We start from the raw sequence: 18,414 nt of genomic DNA on the forward strand, positions 1-18,414 counted from the left end.
AATATGCTTGAAAAAATTTTGCTTAATATTTTTCTCTGGGAGCTTAAAAATCAATTAAAGGAGCAGCAGCTATTTAGAATCACATTAAAAACTACTTACATTGATCTTCCACTCTACATGGTGTCTTTCATCAAGGTTTTAAGTAAAATATATGTCTCAACAGACCCTGCGAAAATGATGCCGCAGGCTCAGACTCACAATATTTATGCTCTGTGTATTACAGGCATCAGGGGAGGCACTAATGATTGCTGATACTTTCACATCAGTTTTTGAAATAAACATAGAGCAATGGCCTGGCACTGACCTTTGGGCTTGGTTAGGGCTTTTTTGTTCTCTTTTTTTGTTTGTTGTGAACTTCAAAGGAAGAGTGAGTGGTCCTGGCACTCTCCCATCCTCCCTTCCTGCTCCACTCACAGCCTGTGCTTGAATGAAGCTCCTTATTTCCTCTGCTCTTTAGAGCCTCCTCAGAGGAGATGTATCAGCATCAGCCGCTGGGAGACAGTGCAGTGGTGCTGACCAGGGAAGCTAACAGGGTGTGTTAGATCTATTTGTTATGCTTGTCCTTCCCTCTGTCAGAGGGGGGTCTCCAGCTCTGCTTCTCCTGCACTCTTCCTTCTCTGGAAGTTGGCATGGGCCCAAAAGAAAACTAGAGTGAAAAATCTGCCTCCGCTTTAAGGTTTTGCATAAAAATAACAGGCAAACCCAAATGTCCCAGATCTTCATAACAGCTAGCAGTGGTTTAAATTATGGTACAAATTTACATCTTAAAAACTTTCATAGTTATATTTAATTTGTATTTAAGGCTCATCAGAAACTTTCAATCTAAATCAAATGTAAATACCTCAAAGTTCTGATGTAAATCAAAATCTGAACTGACAGCTTGTAAGTGTTCGGAGCATGTGGGTTTTGTTGTGTATATAGTAAAAACTGTTAAGACCTAGGCCTGAATCCATGGTTTCCAGTGTAGACCTTTGGTATTTCTTATTTATCCTAATAATCGGTCTATTGTGTCCTCTTTCCCAGCACCTGAGTGAACAAGTTCTCTAAATAGGAAACTTTTCCCCCTCCCACTGCAAAAGCTAGTTATTTTTTTCTTATTGCTGTCAGTGCAGTTTCTGAGTTACGTACATGCACAAAGGCTCCTAAGAAAGTTTTCAATAAGAAGCCTCAGCAGATAATGCCCTTCCTATATCCAGTGCAGATGTCTGCTCCCTCCACCTAACCTCTATGCATATTATCAAGCACATAGATCCTTTCTACACCCTTATGTAGTGTGATATCCCTGCTTATATCTGAAAGCATGCCAGAGTATCAGCTACGGTTCCCCAACTCTCTCCGGACATAAATGTGTGTGCTCTAGCAGAGAAAAGCTTGTTTAGGAAGCATAAGCCTGTTCAACTGGCAGATGCAAACCACAAATTCAGGGAAGATAGCAGAACATACAAGCTGTTAAATGCCATTGCACTTGCTAATGCTTAGTCTGTTGGGGGCGAAATAGTTACTGCTAATGAAGGGACTACTCTATTCCTACTGCAGCTCATATTATCGTGAGCACACAAAAGATATGAAGAATTAGGAAGCAGGCTGATGAGGGCCTATCAACCATGTGCTGGCTAAACAAGAGTTCTACCAGTCTGGGGCATATATGGTATTACTGCTGTGCTGCAACAGCCCAATAAGTCACTTTAAAAATACTTTTTTATCTCCAAAATTCGAAGATTTTTAAGGTTAGTCAGAAAAAAAGTCAGTTAGTTACCTCAGGGAGTGGCTGGCTAGCTCCTATTCCTTGACATTCTTACTTTCCTTCTTGCTTCTATCTCTCTCCTTTCAAATTAGCAAATCTTTCTGGTCAGGAACCATATAAACCCCTATGATCTGTAAATTCGCTAGAAATGACATCCAGACCTTGGGGTTTAATACAATATATTTGTTTTCATAAACATTCATTTGTAATGACTACTTCAGAGAGACTCGCTTAAGAGGATGATACAGAATTTTCAGGTTTGTTTCCCAAGAGGAAAAGGGGACATGTTTGTCAAAAAAACCAATTCATTAGAAGTGACTTCTCCATTCCATATATTAGTGTCTCAAGTTTCAGTTCGAATTAAAGGTATGTTAAAGGAATGGTATGTTATTAATTAAAAGATCTTTGGAAATAGTGCAAAGTTATGATTATACTTGCACTTGACCGCTAAACAGACGCCGAGTGCAAAAAAAATCTCACTATACTGCTCATAAAAAGCTGTTTTTCAGGGAACTTAATTATGGTTAAGTGACAACTAAACCCACAAAATTACAGGGCTTTACAAACATGCTTACCTTGAAGCGACAAACAATTTATATTGCAATATTTCACCTGTGCATACACATTTGCAAGACAAAATACTCCTCCCTTCCATCTTCCCCAGTTACTGGGAAGATGAAGTTTTGCAGAATTCCTTTGAGAAAAATGGTGAATAATTTTATCTTTTGTCCTTTTCCTCAGATTTCTAAAATTCTTAGTCTACCCCCGCTTGTTAATGGATCCAGAATGCCATTTGTAGAAATGAAAAGCCTTTAATTAACCACAGAAGTAGTTTTGTGCGCCCTTGGCTGCAGCAGCAGTCTCACAGTGCTGTCCTGTCAATGAACCTCCACTCATACCCTTCAACGTTCCCCAGTGCAGAAACCAGTGAGGCTGTTCAGTTTTATTTAACTGCTGCTCTGACAAGCACATGAATAACTGAAAGCCCATAAAACAAATACTGAAAATTATAGCTAAGCTTTGTGCACTATGAAGTATTTGTATGCCATTGGCAGCGACACTGATGACTGCTGTTTGCCGATGAGAATGCAGCAGAGAATAAAAATGATTTCTGAACAGAAAGTTGCAAAATACATAAAGAATGGCTGATTTTCTTTTGCGATATACTACACAAGCACAAAAAACTTTTCAGACCTATAGACTCCTGCAGTGCCACAGGAATAGTTTTTAAACTAAAATAACCCCAGTGATAATAATGCCTGCACTTCTGACAAATGCAGGTGAGGAGCCCAATGGCAATTCTTTTGTCAAAATGCAGAGAAAAGCCAATAGGAACCATATTAATAAAAGTGAGGTGGGAGAAATAAGATCCTCTCCCTCCTCCTTTCTCCTCTTCACGTCAAGAAGAAGATTATGTTGACAAGCTGAGAACAAGGGAAAATATGTCCCAGTCTCAGCCTGGAACTGTGTCATCTCTTGGGATTTACAGCTGTCACACTGCTTTGCAGACTCAGGGGACAACATGGTGTTCTAGGAGCCTGTGGATCCCTGATGGATGCTGAACCTACACTGAAGGAGAAACATGCCTAGATCATTCACAGCCACATTAGTAAAACCATGCCTATTGAGTAGGTAGGCACCCTCATTTCTATATTTCTCTGTGCCAGAACAAGATGCAACTTGGTACACAGTGTTCTTGTCTATTGTTTACCATCTTAGTCAGGACTGTTGACACATCCACAATCCTTAGGCAGTTCCCACATAAGTTCTTAGGACTAGTTTATGTTATTTTACTTTTGTTATGGTAGCAAAAATAGACTAAAATATACCTAAATTGAAGGTCAATTATTACAAGTAGATTTTTTAAATTGGCATGGCACATCAGGTTTACCAGCTTGAAGCTGGTAAAGATTTTGAAGGTACGAAGTGGGAGGTGGTAGTGAGCCCAACAGACAGCCAGGCTTGGGAAAAATCTAGTAAAAATTTAGGAAGAGACAGACCTCTTTTTTACCTCTTGATCTAATCACTCTAAATATTTTATCTTTTTTTCAGAATCATGCAAACAACTTCAGATAACACACATTGGTTAAAAAGCCATGTGTCAAAGCTGGCAAGGTAATTAAGCTCTGTACAGTTACAAGTGTAACAGCTAGCAGCCTCTTCAATAAATGATGTGGCCTGAGGCATGAGTTATGATTCCACCACATTATTCCACAGTCATTAGACCTTCTTCCTACTGTATGTCTTCACACTTTATTTTTCTATAGTCAGATCACTGCTATTGAACTGGGAGTATGAAAAATGTTGGCCAAATATGAAAAAGTTGAGGCAATCTGATGGATTTTTAATCGCTTAGGAGCTCATCCAAACCTCTCTGAGATAGAAAAGCTGACCAGGAAGAGCATAGGATAAGCATCTTGGATTTTAGTTCAGAAACATAAAATTCATGTTGAAACTGTGGATGAAAAATATATAAAGAAAAGGGCAGTGAAGAGAAAAAAAGTAACCAGCTTCAGGAATTCAAAAAACCCCCTGCAGGTTCAAACATTTCTTTAGGTTGACTAAGTAACTCTATCAGACCTAAAAAATACACTGTTCACCTTTTTCCCTTTAAAATTCCCTTATGTCTTTCTCATATATTATCCTCCTAATGGCCTTCATTTCATCTTTTTATTGCTAACTATTGTGGCAGTGACATGGAACAGAACCAGGCTGTTGTTCTAAGCACTGTACAAACACAAGGCAGGCAACATGCTCTTCCCAAGAAGCCTATGAACATTTTTTCTCTCCAAGTTTATCCACCTGCATTCGTCTGACACTCATCTGTGATGTGTCTATGTTAAAAGAAAAATGTAGCAATAGACTGAAGTTCTCACCATTTCTGCTAAAGATAAATACAAGAACATTCCGGCTGTAACAGTAAAAATCCAGTTTTGAATGCATGGTTCAGCTGATACGGAAAGGCCAATATAAAGTCCTAAGAATGCTGTTAGTGCACTTATAAAATTCATCATAATTGCAATCTTTGTGGGGATCCCTGTACTTAGCAGCACAGCGAAGTCACCTGTATAGAGAAAAAAGAACATTTATTATTTAGGTGATAAATGTAAGGCTCTCTGTAATAAAACATGAAGGAAAATAATTAAGATATGCATGGTGCATGATGGAGGACGGCCCTTAGATTTCTGTAGAATTAATTATAAACTCATCCTGTGTGAAAAACCCAAAAACCCCATATTGACTTGTATTTGTTTAGCTGTTCCTAAAGATAGCAGACAGTACACAGGAGTGGCTTTCTGTCAGTTCTTGATGTTCTGTGACATTTCCAACTTGGATACATGCAAAAGTGAAGTCACATGCTTTCCCAGAGTTTCTAAATCTTTCTCAACTGGCAACTTGCCAGTTCGATTCATGTGAGTATATCTGCAGTATGGTCTGTGAGTGTTTTACAGGTGCTGCAAGTCAGAAAAACCTATGCCAGTATGATTCCTGTTTAATTCCACTGATTTCAGACCAATTTAACTTCAGCAAATCGTACATCAGAGCAGATTTTTCTTCTAAAATAAACAACCCCACAAAAGGCCCATGGTAAAAGATTTTTCAGGTACGCTCTTCCCTCTGAGTGTAGAAATGCCACTTTAACACTGGACCACTATTGTCACAAGATTAAGGTCTGTCCTTGGAGTTGACTGTTTAGTATTCTGGTAATTTCTTTGATATGCAAATGGAAGTTTCAGGTTTTGCAGCAATTCTACATCCCACATTTTCATTTGGGGTAATTTTCTACGTACACAGAACATGAAATCTTCATTCATTTAAGAACAGAAACGGGAACCTGCAGTTCTCACCTCAAACTTGCCAGGTTATATATGTCTATCAATGCAACATCAGAAACAACTTCAGCCATACTGAAACATTAATCACAAAGAGATGATTGAGGGCAGTGTTCAATAGAATGATCTGCTTGTCCTGTCCAGTAGTAAAATGGGTCATGTATATTCTTTTATTATCTTTTTATACTTAATTAGCAGGAGAAATGAGAGTAGCATGAAGGAGGCATTGTTAAATGGCTCTACTGCATATTAACACTCTTAGATAGCCCATTGTGTCAGGCACGCCTATTATGCACACACGGCTCTTGCTCACAGCTTTACTATATTTTTGTCTGTACACATGAGAATAACAGGTCACTCTTCAAGTGATGGCATTTACACTTGGAGAAGGAAAGATGGGGTGGCATCCACTAACTAGGGCAGAAGCCTTCCCTCTTTTTTGTGAAGTGGTTAGAGAGCACAGCCTCTGTATATGTATCTCGCACATTAGAGTTCATGATGTTGTACAGAAGAGTTCCCACTAATGTCATACAGAAAAGAATTATTTGGAAAACCTGGAACAACAAAGACAGTCATGAGAAATACAAATTATATTTCTTACCCATTTCATGAGGAATTTCATGGCATAAAATAGCAATCGTTGTTGTTACACCTGCTTCTGTTGAGGATGAGAATGCTGCTCCTATTACCAAGCCATCAGCAAAATTGTGAAGACTATCACCCACCAGAACCATTATTGCTAACAAGCTGATTTTCTTACCTAAGAAAAACAAAAAACAAAAAAGCCCAGCATTTTTAACACAGATACTGTAATTTTTGCTATGTTACAAATTATTTGGGTTTTTGGTCTCACATATAACATTATGAAAAGTCATAGCAATCAGAGAAAAATAGAGTTTAGCCTGTTTGTTCTTCTTACTGTTTCCCTTGGTATATTTGAAACAAAAAGTAGGTAGGTGTAGAATACTTCAGAGGTGCAAATACCAGGAAGTAGCTTCCTTATTTTTACTAGGTAAACTATTAGACAAAAAAGATAAGAACATGTTTTAAGTCCAGCCTGGTAACATATCCTAAGGGTTCCCATTAATCTTTCTTTGGTTGCTGAAATTCCTGTTTTCCTATGTTTTTTGGTTTTTTTTCTTTAAAAGATGTGAATTTTCCCCACATAGCTTATAGAAATATATAGCTATAATGAAGACTAATATTTGGTCTCATGCAGCTGATCATTTTAATACTGTAAATCATGCTGCTACTGAGTAACATTTTCAGGGTCTTTTTTTTACGAGATTGTATTGCAGTGAAAAATAGAGATGAAAGGCAACAAGCTTCAGTGCATCCCTATTAGTACAGCTTTAGAGCATGCTCGCTTCCAACTTTTGTTACAATCAATTAGTGGCTGTTATGCTTATAGTACTCCTATCTGCAGCATCATTCATGGATACAGATGGCTGATTTTTAATCCACACTGTTCTGTGACCTTCCTTTAGTATGGAAACAGTACATTGGATGTTCATCATCGGGCATCAGACATGAGTGGACAGGTGCTAGTAGTGATGCTGATATCAAGCAAGGGAATTAAGAGTCATCTCTCTGTCCACCCCGTAACACAGACAGTTGAGTAACATGCTGAATGGATTAATGGGGAGGGATTTTATCTCCTTAGGTAGCAAGGAGGCTCCATTCACTGATTCACTATCTAGGCTTAGCAACATATAGTTGGCTCCCCTAGTTTGTACATTGTTCCAATCATTTTATCCATAATGTTATACACAGCACCTCCTAATGTGTGTGAGGAAACTCATCCAGCTTCCCTCTGCATAGTATGGGCAGAACACTTTGCAAAGGATTCCTTTTATGCTTGAAGAAACAGGGTCGTGATTTAAACACTGAACATGTAATTTCTTGACTTTTGATGGCGGCCCCACAGAGACATAATATGACAGTCTAAGGAGCTAATGTGAATCTGCACAGAACTGTCTGAACGTAGTTATTATGAGGTTTCACTTCAGTAATGTTTTTGCAGAGATGACTGGTTTATGGTGATGGGGGAGACTTTTTTCTTACAGAAACTGGCTAGAACTGAAGTCTTCAGACTATTATAAAAAACCCCACATAGCACATAAAAGCCTAACAACTGTATTCAGAAAATCCTCCCTAGTTGCCTGGGAGCTCTGCGGGTTCAGAAAAATTGGCAGGCTTGTTAGATTTTCCTGCCAGCTTATAGAGCTGGAAGTGGATGTCCCCAGTTTACACAGTTCTTTCTAAACACTATGGGCAGTTTATAATCAATAGTGCAGAGCATGAATTACATAGAAATAATAGATTGCTGCATTAGATTAAGTTTGTGATTTGTAATAAACACTGGCAAGGACAAAATTGTGGCCTGCCCTAAGATATTATTAGTCTGTTTTATTCAAGTATTTGATTGTTGAGAAGATATGCCATGGTTACTGGAACTCACTCCAGTGTGGTGTTTATAATATAACATAGGGATCAGGTTAACATTATGGAGCAACTGCGAATGTAAGCTTTGTGAAATTACTTGACTGAAAGTTATGATGATGCATATATAAACAAAACTGAATGTTTATCTTAATTTACTTTGAGCCTATTTTAAAGCAAATTTGCTATTAGCAGTTATCATATGGCATTATACTGCTGCAACAGTAACTATTAACTATGAACTTACTACCCTATTTCTACAAAGATGCCTCTTAAACAATCCTGCATTTATTTTTGATCATTTTCTCAAATTGATAATCAGAACTCATAGCAAATTCTGTTTCATAATTTTCATAAAGCTGATGGGTACAGGACCCCCACCATAGATTAAGCTTTTTAAAGGTTGAATAAGAGTTTAATATTTATCCATAAATAGGTCATTTTCCCAATTCATTACTTATAGAGCAAAAATAGTTCTGGTTAATGTAAAGTCTGAGTATACCAAGCATATAATGCTAACATTTGAGCTTTTCAGATATTGGCAGAACAAGTACGGATAAATGAGAAGAAGGCCACTGAGACATCTTTTTCTTCTAGTAGCTCCTTGCTTTCTGAATTACTCACTGGCTATCTAAGGTGATGACTCGTCTTGCAGTTCTACTTGACATGCACTTACAGAGAAGTCTGCACTTTTGGAGATGTCATGCTGTCTTAGAGCTGTAGATTCCATTCTATTTGGGGGAAAAAACCCACCTAAAAGTTTAACTCAATACCAAAGTACCTAGGTATGTTTATACATTTAGCTATCCATAAGATCTTTAACAATAAAAACTGAAAACGTATTCTCAAAAATTGCTCTTAAAACATAATGCTCCTTCCCTAATATGCTCCCTCTCACTGACTTATATTATAGAAGTAAAATTGGGGTATGAGATAAAAATGGAACCAAACAAAGAACATCGTTACTGAGAAACTATCCCAAATTTAGTTATACAGCAAATTTAGTTATTTGAAACAAATAATGCTGACAACACCAGAAATTTGTTTGTGCTTAGCAGGTAGCGATGATTGAACAGAATGGAAACATCTAGAGGTGGACTAGATAGACAGTCACATTGAAACTGGCACTGGACTGTGTACTGCCGGATAGGTGAGACTGAAGCAATGGAAATCCCAATTTCAAAAGCCTCAGAAATGGAAATAGAGCGCACCAGAACAAAGAATATTAAAAACTCAGAAGATAGTGACATTTTCAAATAAATCAAACTGATGACCTGAAATCCAAGATCATAAAATAAAGGGGAGTTGATTATAGTAAATAAATTGATTTCAATTAAAATGAATGACTACAACTCTATGAAATTTAAGTTCACACAAGTACAGTCAAAGGCAGAGTTTGGTTTATTCTCTATTTTCTTGGGTTTTGGAAGAGGCAGCAAAAAGACAGAGAAGGACTACTTTGAAGCTCTCTGGAGAAAATGAATTATCCTAAAACTGAGAGCCATCATGAGCCCATAATTCCATACATGTAATAAACAATTATTGGTTTTAAAAAGGCTATTGCTTTACCATGTATGAGAAGAAGGAAGCAGAATTATATTAGTACAGCAAGCCAAAAAACCCCATCATTTCACTGCTTTCAGAAATAAAAGCCCTAGCAAAGTTTACGATTATAAAAATCTGGTTTGTATTAGATTTTGAATATTTCCCTTTAAGCAAAGGATGTAGAAAAATAGTTTGCAACAGTGAGTAAACAAACACTAAAGCATGGACATTATAAGATTAATTAAATTCACAATTACAGGGTTGGCAGCTGAAAAGATCTTCAAGCAGAGATCAAATTATGTAGCCAAGCACCATCACATGTGGTGATGTAGTACATAGCAAAGGCAGAGCTAAGCCAGCTTCACACTTTCAATTCCATCTTAGGTCTGTAACTTCTCTAGTCTTTTTGTTGATACTAACTTTTTTTGCTGATGGCCTTACTCTGTGAAGGATCTTCAGCAGACTCAGAATCTTCTGGACTTCTCTGGTTAAAAGCAAAGATAATAGATCAGTGTTAAGGGGCTCTTCCAGCTGCTGATATAAATACAGGAAAATATCAAGTAAGTTCCAGCTTTTTGAATTAAAGATAGTAGCTGTTATAGATAGATATCATTAGAATAATTTATTGAGCACTGGCAGTGTGATTGGTACTTCAGAAACAAAAAAGAAATCTCCCTTGCGCAGAGGAGATTACAGTCTAATTCAGGTAGGAAGACAGACATTCATAAGCACTGTTGTAACCCAGGAAAATCATGCTTCTTCTTGAGTACATAAAAACCTGAGCCAAACACAGACCTGAAAAGGACATTATAATACAAATTGTATCTTTCAATTTTGTTATGACCAGATAATTGTAGTTTCCTGGTGGATAGGGTGTCTAAACGATTTCCAAGGAAAAATGAGTAGACACCAGTGTCTGGAGTTACCTACTTTACAGTTACCCTATGAAAACACAAGACTAAAAAAGATGATCGTAAGTAGGTCTCACACCCTGTTAAAATATAGATTTTTTTTTCTTCAGGTTGGTAAAGCCTCCAGTGCCTTGCCTTGTGGCCTTTAGTTAAGGCTTTGTCTTGGTTGGCATCAGGCATCACTGGTTGGGCATAGAAGCACGTAAGTACACTCCCCTGCAGTGAGTGGGTGAAGGAAGAGAAAGTACCTTATCCTAGAGAGTTAATTTGATGCATCAGCCCTAGTATTTAATTTGCAGAAACCGCTACTGTGGGGAGAGAAGAGAGAACATGAGGAACCTCTCTCCCCATACCTCCCTGGGGCTTTTCCTTTTGGTTAGACAAATTATAAGAAATTTGTGCAAGAGTGAGATAAGACAGCAAACCTTATTTGCCAAAAAAAAAGAAAAAATGAATTTATAATCACTATCTTTTCTTTTATTGGCCAAAATTATGACAGCCAGTGAAGAGTCAACATCAGCATGAACGAGTGCTTTGTCAGGGACTGCAGCCAGCACTCCACAAACTGTAGCAGAGCTGTGTACTGGTGGCAAACCAGAATATATGTTTCTCTGCTGGTATTAGCTTGGTTGTGATGTGGGTATGTGCTGTAGCAGCATAAGGAGGGAAGAGAAAGGATTTGCCTTTTAAAGTCTACATTTTAAAGGAAAACTTAAAGTAAGTCATTCCCATGACGGCAGCCAGTCGTATGAATTCCAGTAATTGTTCCACTTCTCTTGTAATATTTATTCACATGCCACTTCTTTGAACTCTGAGTTAAAACTGCAAGACTAATCACTGACCTGAAGGATTTATATGCTTTTCTTAGTCAGCCAGTGTTTGTCTTACTATTACTCACATGATTCTGAAAGATTGGCCACTCTTGCACAAACTAGCTAGGCAAGGCTAGTTCATGTGATCTGCACAGAATATTACGGGGATCTTGCAGCTGAGAGGAATGACAAGGTTGTTCTTTATCATAAACAGGAATCTATGATGTGGTTCACAAATTAGTAAACATCCTTCAATGGTCTGCTGCACTGCATTCAATTGAGGGTTCCCCAATTGTATTTGAAAGATTAGCAGTGCCTTATGAGGTTCTAGTCCATCACAACTGCGTTAAGTAAAATGGAGGTCACATTATAGTGGATCTCTGGCAGTCCTGATTTAAAGAACCAGGAACATATGTATCTAGATTCTACACATAAAATGAAGAGATTTGTTGAGAAAAAAACAAAAACCAACAAAAACAAACAAAAAACCAAACCCAGGTTAAAAGGTATGAGGCAGTTTAGTTTGCAAAGATATATCTGTCTGGATACTCTCTACCAATAGAAAATTATGTAACTTCTTATAAGTAAGCACTACTCCCACATATGCAGCTTGTTTTTGTTACTCTTCAAAACTGTGGAAAGTGCCCAAAAATGTCCAGGATAATCTGTTCACTAACTGTGCATTTACCTCTTACTGCAGAAAATCCTGAAGTTTTTCCCATGAGAGAATCTGCTCTTACATATGATAATTTTTTAAAAAGAAAGAAGAAAAATCTTCCAAAATTTAATCAGCAAGTGGTAGAACAGGAAGTGTATTGTTATAATGATATGATACACACTTAAGAAAAGTTATTGTAAAAATTTGCTTTTAAAATCACTGTAAAAGCTCATTATAAACTTCAAATCCTAGAGGTTCCTGACAATCACATCATGTAATAAAGGACAAATTAATAAAGACTGAAAAATAATGCTGATTTATGACATTAACTTGGTTCATTTTTTTGAGGAACAGAAAAAGAAGGATATAAAATCAGGGAAGTATGTCATATTTGCAACCTACCAACTGTATGGTTGAAGTAGATTTGCCTCTGCCTGTATGTTCATTTAATTCAGATTCCACTGGAAGATCATGGGAATGTCCCCAGTGCCCATTAACTAAAGAAAAGCCCTGCTGAATGAAGATGCTTTGCAATTAGTTCTGAAACCCAGCGAACAGAGGTGCAGTCTTTTTCAGGCTTTTGTGAAAGCTTACAGTTATAAGAATTGGTTATAACAAAACAAACCCTATTGAAAAAGAAAGGTTGTTGGCTGGCATCAACATTTCCTAATGCTTTTTTTGGTTTAAAAAAAAAAATAAATCTGAAAAGGGAATCAGATAAATCAGTGACATTTGTAATAGTTTGATAAAACTTATTTTGTATTAAAATTGAAGATTAACATTTGAAGCTAAGAAGTATATAAAAATTAATTTTGAGAATTCATATAGTTCTCAGTAGAACAAGTTTAACACTTTGTGGAATGATGATAAAGCTCTTTCAAATAAGTAGCAAAAAGGACTAATTTTTACCAAACAAGCAAAATATCACCATCATCAAAATATTCTCATTCTATTAATCTCACGTGATATTCTTATGGCTGACTCAAAGATAGTGAGGGGACTCTTTGCTATGTATATAAATCAGGCCAGTCATTAGACACTCTTGGTAAAACAGAGCAAGTAAAGATTTAGACATTTTTTTTAGCCTCTCATGCTGAGAAACTTAATGAGCCATCACATTTTGTGTTATGTTATATCCTTGTGCATAATCATATTTTCAGGCACCAGCCCCACTGAAATACAATAGCAGAATAACTATAAGCAAGGCAATGAGCAAGGAGATATTATCTTAATACAAGATTAGGTTCCACTGACAGCAACATACGTAGTGGATTTTGAGATAAATTGAGATAGGGGTCAAAAACAATCTGGTCATTTTAAGACATCATTCTTGAAATTATCTTGTGCTTACTTCTATGTCTTCCTCCTCTTCAAACAAAGCCTAGAGTAAACGACTATCATTGCTATTTCTTACGGATACATACTCTTCACCTGCTCCAGTGCTAGTCATGAAAGCATTCTTATGGAACACGCTCAAATAACTGTTCCCTTCTTGAGTCATAGACATATAGAACACATTAATGAAGCATACAAAATCCATAGTCAACGCAAAATAGAAATCAAATGTCAAGCTGATAGGAACACTTTGGAAAGCAGTTTTTAAAGCTTCATTTAACTCACACAAATTATAATTATTTTCTGCAATCATCTTAACATTTTTTGCACTATAAAATCTCAAAATAAAAGAGATTTTTAATAGATGAACTGTAAAAGCTTTACCTGGTCACGGGGTGTTACCAGAAGAAAGAAACACTTTTCTATCAGAAAAAATCCATGAATTCCTCCAATCATTCCCAAAAGTTTCCAAATATATTCTTTCCCCTCATAGAAATGTTCTACCTCTTGTGCTTCATGTTTATGTAAGCCAAGAGTCTAAAGAAAAAGAGATAAAGTAAAAAAAAAATAACATGACAATCCTTTAATTTTTGATAATCCATACTGTGTTAATTCAATTTACTATCAACATTTTCTTTTGCCTTCTCTTTCAAATTTTAGTTTTGTTTTGAGCTAATCAGCTGAACAGTAGATGGAAGAAATGAATTATTAGGAGCCTCTGCTAACTTCATGATCTTACAGTGACAAAAGTGACATTTTTAGAGACAATTTAGTGAAATTGCCCTTTACATATGTATAAATACATATTTAGTATATTTTGTTCAGAGTGCATTGATCCTTAAAGTCTAAAAAGTTACTTTCATACTTTTCAGATGTAAACTTACTATTGGAAAGAATCCAGAAAGCTTTCTGTTGGTGGGTGTGCTTCCATCTTTACCCCAGTGGCACAGGATAGCAGCCCTCCTTTGCTCTGAATGTGAGCCTTTTAAAGGCTACTGCCTTTGTCACTTAAAACTGATGAAGGAGAATACTTTCACACTCAAAATGTGTTTCTAAATGACAGACTTTTGTCTGACATTCACTGAGAATTGCCTTTCTTAAAACACTCTCCCAGTTCTGTTTCCAGAGATGGTGTATTGAGTACAAAGAACATTTTGACCAGAATCTCAAGTGAAGGTGTGAAAGTCTCTCAACAACCATTTGAAGCCTACTCGTAACAGTTGCATTATATCAGATGAGACTCAGTCAAAAATAAATGAATATAACATGGAAAATTTGGGTTCTGTTTTACACACTATTCTATCCTTAAAATTTATTTAATTAATTTAGGAAAATATCATAGAACTGATTTTATTACAGTTCTAGGCAGCAAGATTAATTAGGCTAATAGCCCTGGTTCTCTGGAGCAATATGTAGAGGGGACTGTGAATGCCTCATGCAATCTTCGAACCATTTCTCCTAAGGTGCATTGCAGAATCTGCCTCATAAAAGAGTTTAACATATCTTGAAACATAACTTGCACAGGACTTGTGGGGTTTCTGGAAATTTTTTGTGAAAATAGGAACTTGGCTTTCTCTGAATTCATTGCTTATTGGTTTCTGCTTCTTGCTACTGGGAATCTGCCTCTGAACTACAAAGCGCAAATGTATTTGAAAGGCTGGGTAGCTGGTTCACAGATTTCATGGAAAGCTTTATTTTTAAGCAGATGAATATTAGCTAGGTTTAAACTAAACTTTTCTCTGTGTGTGCGTTGTGTGTGTGCATGTATATGTCAACATTTTAAAAACACAGAAGTGTGTGTTACCTACCTGAGGAATAAGGTGTAGCAATGCATCTCCAGAAAGAGTCCCAACAGCCAAACCGACAAACAGCTGTAAAATGAGTGTATAGATTTCTTGGCAGGAGTTAAATAAAATGAGGGTTGTACCAAACATAGATCCAATAGTAATAAGTAAAACAGCAAGAGTGCTGTAACCATATTCTGTAGGAAAAAACAAATGAAACAAAACAAGGACACCTTTTAATCACTCAGTATTTCTATTTGTGTCTGAGTATTTGGTTTTGTATTTGTTTTTGAGGCTGTGTTTTGTCATCTCTGTACAAGCACACAGATTTTTCTAGACATTTGTGATAGAGATTACAGAACTGGAAGCTTACAAAACACTATTTTTTTTTCATGCTTTACAGGCAATACAGTCTAATGCTTCCAAATTTCAGACCTCAAAGAGCTAAATAGACTGTGCAGATTACAGACACTCAGAGCAGCACAGTGAATGCTGGTCTGCATTTGTTTCCTCCTTTAGCAGATTTATTGCTTGTTATTCTGTCCTCATATGCCATACCTGTGTATCTTTACCGTCAACACCACTTTCTTACCCAAATCATACTCAGTAAGCAAACCAAGGCCTAAAACCTCAGAGGAAAGTAGGCATCTAATTTAGGTTCTAAACATAAACATTTTTGTTAAAATTATGTTTACATATGTGTTGTGGATGTACACTCCTTTAGTTACTACATCAGGACCTAATTTTCCCACATTACCGGGACTTTTGGTAGTTATAACTCTTCAGAGTTGCACACTGCTCACATTTCCAACCTTTTGCATGACATGAATCCTGTTTAATCTGTATGGAAGTCTTATGATGGAGGTAAAACACTGATGAGAAACAGACATAAAGGAACTAATGCCAAAATATTGAAAAGCGTCACTTAATGTTTCACACTTTAGTAGTACTGCAAGTGCTCAACACCTCATAAAATCAGGCAGTAAATTTCACAGACTGCACATCCAAATACAAGAGTATAGTAGATATTTATGAAAGGTCAGGTCTTCGTGACTCACCTAAAACAGCACAGTCCGCCAGTAAGATAGAACTGAGAATAAAATTAATGAGCCTATGCTCAGTTCACTAGGTCACACACAGGTCAAACAGGAAGTTCTTTGTCTCTCTAAAGCCAGCAGAAGTGTTCCTGTGGTCATAGAAACCCTCCTTTGCTAAAAACACACAGGCAAAGGGCTACAAAAAGGGCTTTTATTAATTCCATTCTGTGCTTGTATAGTTCAGCTTTTCTCATCTACACATATCTCTCACCTTTATGAGATCAATAAAATGTCATCAATGGTTTGATGGCCTTAGACTTGGGAGAATCTCACTCAACTGTGAATTTGCTGTGGACCTTGTATATGATCTAAATAAGTTATTTCCTTTCTTTGTCCTTTGATTCCTCATCTGAAAAAAATGGGCATATCTGTGTAGCATAGAAAAGATAAAAGTGGTAAAGAGTACAAGGTGTTCAGGTAATGAGAAGAAATGTAACATAAAAAGGACTGCTGCCTTCTGCGGAGTCATAATGATTCTTCTTATTCTGCATATTTCTTTCTCTAACAATACTTGGGATATCCAGAATTGTTCTTCCGTGCCCTTATCTTTTTTTTTTATTTATACTCATAGTTGAAATGTTCTGTACACCATGGAATGATAGCTCAGCTCATTCTGATGAGCTGCTTAACATATGTAGCTTAAAGTACAGGTAGAATTTAGAAATGGAAAGTGCTGTTCATCAGGCTCTTAGGCCAGCAGGATGTGGGGGAAACTTACTAGCTCCTAAAATATCTAGTTATCTAGAATGGGTCATGTACATATTAGGATAAAGGTACTGGAGGCACTGATTTGTAGCCTGAAAGTACTCTTCTAGATGCAGGTGATTATGGTTAGATGCCCATTCCTTTTTGTTCAATCCCAGCTCCCCAGTCACCCACCAGAAATTAATGCCCCCCGTAATACACCAGCACATCTAGGTTTGTAACCACTTTTCAGATATGGCTGATTCAAAGTAAAAACAAAACTAGGAAGCACATTAACAAGCCCTTAGGTCAGATCAAATTCATATTGATTCTTGGCAGTGTGGACTAGAGATTGGTTACAGGAGAAGTTGAATCAGAACAGATGAGGCAGAAATCCCTGAAGCAGTAGCATGTGAGGACTACAACAGCAACTGGAAACAATCTGATTATACTGTAACTTAGCTCTTGTTCCAAATCTGTCACACAAGCCCATGTGACTGGCTTTCTGGTTGTTTTTCTCCCTACAGTAGTACCCCCAAAGTTTAACTGCTGTAAAATATCACAACATAGAAAAATAGCAACATGCACACAGAACTTATCTATATCAAGCATTTGCCACATCATGGTATAAAATGCCAGCTGACATGACCTTAAAACTATATGTAAGAGCAATGCAATGATCCCACTGTAAGTCTGGTGCAGATTTCACAAAACAGGTCAGTACTGCACAGCAATCCACTGATACAGACCTGTCATGGCTCACCTCAAGCAGTCCTCTAAGAAATGAAGAAAATAAAGCCATTGAAATAGAATGCTGTCCAATATAAAACTGAGACCGTTGGATCCTCTCACTTCTCAATATAGTACTATTATCGGACATGTATGCTATGAAATTACAGAGTTCACAAATTATAGAGTGAATAGATCTCATCATACTTTGGCTTAAGTTTATTAATGAATGAAATGCCTCCAGAACTTAAGTCCCCGCATCCTTTTATCTGAATTTTCACAGTAGTTTACTGGTAAGAACAAAACTCACTTTCCAGAGTTGTTGGTGGAAGCTTTGTCTTCTTGGAGTCAGGAAGCTGACATGAACAACTTAATAGTTGCTGAATGATAGCTGGACTGATTTGCTTGAAGTGGTCCTTAGAAATGGAGGAAGAACTGTTTCTTAAAAAAATCTTCACCAGTTCATTGGCAGAGAAACACACCTATGCAGAAAAGTATATACAGTTATTGAATATGTTACATATACCTGCATCTGATGCTGAGGTTAAATATGGAATCTTATAATAACAGTTTTAGATAGTCTAGAAATATATGCTAAATAACACTGTTTTATACATATATATGTATGTCTGTATATATATATTCTGTATACCCATTTCTGATTATATTAGTTTAATTACTTCAGATACTTCTAATTATTTTTTGGTTTTCCAATTAAAACTTGATACTACTATATTCCAGAAAGATCAGAATCTTTGGGATGAAGTAGTAAATTTTCTATTGAAGCCTGTTAATATCATGAGGATCTGACACAACAATATCTCTAAAAACTTTATTTCA

General features: G+C 36.8%; 1 protein-coding gene across 1 annotated transcript in view; it reads right to left on the reverse strand.

Moving 5' to 3' along the window:
• The window catches only part of SLC39A12 (solute carrier family 39 member 12), a 45,106-nt gene that overhangs the window by 2,894 nt on the left and 23,798 nt on the right, over positions 1–18,414 (reverse strand). Inside the window, exons 8-13 of the mRNA XM_061351987.1 lie at positions 17,885–18,056; positions 15,089–15,261; positions 13,665–13,817; positions 9,985–10,048; positions 6,179–6,337; positions 4,621–4,808 (exon numbers count right to left, since the gene is read on the reverse strand). Coding sequence (XP_061207971.1) covers positions 4,621–4,808; positions 6,179–6,337; positions 9,985–10,048; positions 13,665–13,817; positions 15,089–15,261; positions 17,885–18,056 — 909 coding nt within the window. The remainder of the gene's footprint in view (positions 1–4,620; positions 4,809–6,178; positions 6,338–9,984; positions 10,049–13,664; positions 13,818–15,088; positions 15,262–17,884; positions 18,057–18,414) is intronic.

Source organism: Neopsephotus bourkii, unplaced genomic scaffold, assembly GCF_033783945.1.
Source record: "Neopsephotus bourkii isolate Nb327-2 ecotype Australia unplaced genomic scaffold, CSIRO-AGI_Nbou_v1 NB_53, whole genome shotgun sequence".
In the NCBI taxonomy this organism is placed as follows: domain Eukaryota; kingdom Metazoa; phylum Chordata; class Aves; order Psittaciformes; family Psittacidae; genus Neopsephotus; species Neopsephotus bourkii.